The following is a 2,556-nucleotide window of genomic DNA, read 5'->3' on the forward strand; positions in this document are numbered from 1 at the left end:
AGGCATCGCCTCTGTCTTGACGCAATCCGTGTGAGATAAAGATGATGAAGATGTGAGGATCAACACCAGCTGCCCTTCTAATGACCAGATGAAATTTATTACCACCCCTGGCGCTGATCAGGCGGCTTAGATGAGAGAGAGAGAGAGAGAGAGAGAGAGAGAGAGAGAGAGAGAGTAAGAGAGAGACATGGTGGAACAAATATATATATAACAAAGAAACAAAAGATAGACAAACAGACGGATAGACAGAAGAAGACAGCTGGAGCGTAATAGATTCAAAGTTAGCCAAACAGACATCAAACAGAGAGAAAGACTCTCTAGTGCCTAAAGGAATCTCCCTCCCTATGCCCCCCTCTGCCCAAACCCCGTTCCTCACCTCGCCGTACCGCCGACTCACCTCGCCTCATTAGATCTTATGGCTCATCATTATTCCCTCTAGCGGGCTTTGGCCTCCTATCTGTGCTAAAGTCACGACCACCTCGCAACTGTTTCATATTTATTATCTCCCTTGGTTTTCATTGACAGCCACCTCAGCTCTCCACAATCTCTTCTCTACATCATGATGCTTCTGATACCATGTACCACTCCCCCCCCCCCTCCTCTTACTTGTTTTTCAAAAGAAACAAGAAATGGTAGACGGAGAACACAGCTAAAGAAAAGGAGAGCAATACTTGAGAGTATATTTCTTTTCCCTTTCATCCCCCTTCTTGTTTATGTATTATTTTCTTTTCCTTTTTAGCGCTTTTTTTCCTTCGGCGTTGCCAGTGCTTGTAGAACATACATGTACTATAAAGGTCACACCAAAGAAAAAGTAAAAGTGCAACAGGAAGGCCTTTGAAGTCCGTTCGACTCTTTGCGAGCTCTTGCGACTTTTACCGCAAGCAACCATCACTATAACATAGATCCAGAATACGCAAGTGTACATCATTCTGCGGCTGCAGCCTGAGACAAGAAGCTCGGCAGGTAGACAAAACATATCTCTCACCACCCCTACCTGCCCCCCCCCCCCCTCCTCCTTCTTTTTATTCACCACTAAAACTAAAAACCAGTACACATTACCGATAAAAGCTGGAAGTAGTCTCCTGCTATTATAACCACATCTCCCTTCCCCATATCAAACTGCATATCACAGAAACAAAAACGTCGGTACAAAGGAAGCTGTTTTATGCGGTTTCATTAAAATTATCAAGCTCGTTTTTGCTCATCGCATCGATAACGAGAAAACACTTGCGATTATAAAACACCATTACCGTGAAGCGCGTCCAATTCAAAACCACTTGCCTCGCGGTTAGACAAAAAGCATTTAGGGCGGTGATATGCCGTGCATCTCTGTACTTTTATACATTGGATATTGTATCGCAAATCTGTTTTGGTTTTAAAACAGCTTCCTGTTTTGTTTTCCTAGTCATGTGTGCGTGAAGGCGACATTCAAGTCCCAAAATACAGCAAAGAATAGAGAGTGACTGCGGGAAATCATAGCAATAACAATGAAACCACAGTTAGAGTGAGAGAAAAGTTTAGGGCGCACACTTGAGTGCACCAAGGACAAACATTCCGGAAGTTTGTTCCTGCGAAACCAAAACCTCGGGTTGGCGCCCGGAAGTTCTGGTGCTTCAGGCTTCTCAGGGCAAAGAATGTCCGATTGGTGCCACAGCACTTCCGGCTCTCTCCCAGACGCCGAAGTACATAATACCGAGTATAATATAAGTGTGTCCCTCATCTGACCAATTTGAAGTCATGCGTTTGAGCTACCTTTCTTTCCGGGTGTGTAACGACAAACCTCACCTCATTCATTGATTCATACAATGATAGAAAAACTCATTTTCTGATCCACATTCATCAACTCTCTTACTCATTCATTGCCTCTCAGAATCACCAATTTCTCACACCCACAACTCTCTAATATCACTCACTGTACCTACCCACTCTGTTACTCACGCACACTGACGCTCACACCGACACTCACACTCATTGTACTCACCAGTGTCGCAATACTCGCCGTCCCAGCCGTCCAGACAGACCTTGGTGCCGTTCTCCGCGCACGAGTAGTGACCAAACTTGTCGTCCCTCGCCCGGCACAGGTCGGCGCACTTGGCGCCAAAATAGTTGCTGTCGCAGGTGAAGCGGAAGGCGTACTTGAGCTCCGTGTAGTTGAAGGTGTGCACGTACGTGTACCAGTCGGGCCCCGAGGCTGCAGAGCGGATCTCGGCCAGGCGGGAGATGAGCGTGCTCCGGTACTCTGAGGGAGGCAACGAGGAAGGAACGATAATTAATCTTTGAGCAAAGTAATGGATATCGACACCATAACTGTGAAGACTGAGAGAAGAAGTGGTAAAAGACAGAAGCATAACACATTAACAGTCATTTAAAGGAAGAAAAACAAAAAAGAACAGAAGGAAATATATCAGGCACGTGCTAAACGAGGATATCAAGAAGATGGAACACACACACACACACACACACACACGCGCACACACACACGCACGCACACACACAACATATAAGCAAACACCCAGAGAGAGAGAGAGAGAGAGAGAGAGAGAGAGAGCAGAGAGA

At 45.9% G+C, this 2,556-nt stretch overlaps 1 protein-coding gene across 1 annotated transcript in view; it reads right to left on the reverse strand.

Annotated features, from left to right (window-relative positions):
* The window catches only part of LOC101850651 (delta-like protein 1), a gene marked incomplete at its 3' end in the record, with an annotated part of 93,205 nt that overhangs the window by 33,711 nt on the left and 56,938 nt on the right, over window positions 1-2,556 (reverse strand). Inside the window, 1 exon segment of the mRNA XM_013083005.2 lies at window positions 1,982-2,239. Within this exon segment, the coding sequence (XP_012938459.1) occupies window positions 1,982-2,239 (258 nt within the window).

This window comes from Aplysia californica, unplaced genomic scaffold, assembly GCF_000002075.1.
Source record: "Aplysia californica isolate F4 #8 unplaced genomic scaffold, AplCal3.0 scaffold00204, whole genome shotgun sequence".
NCBI lineage: Eukaryota > Metazoa > Mollusca > Gastropoda > Aplysiida > Aplysiidae > Aplysia > Aplysia californica.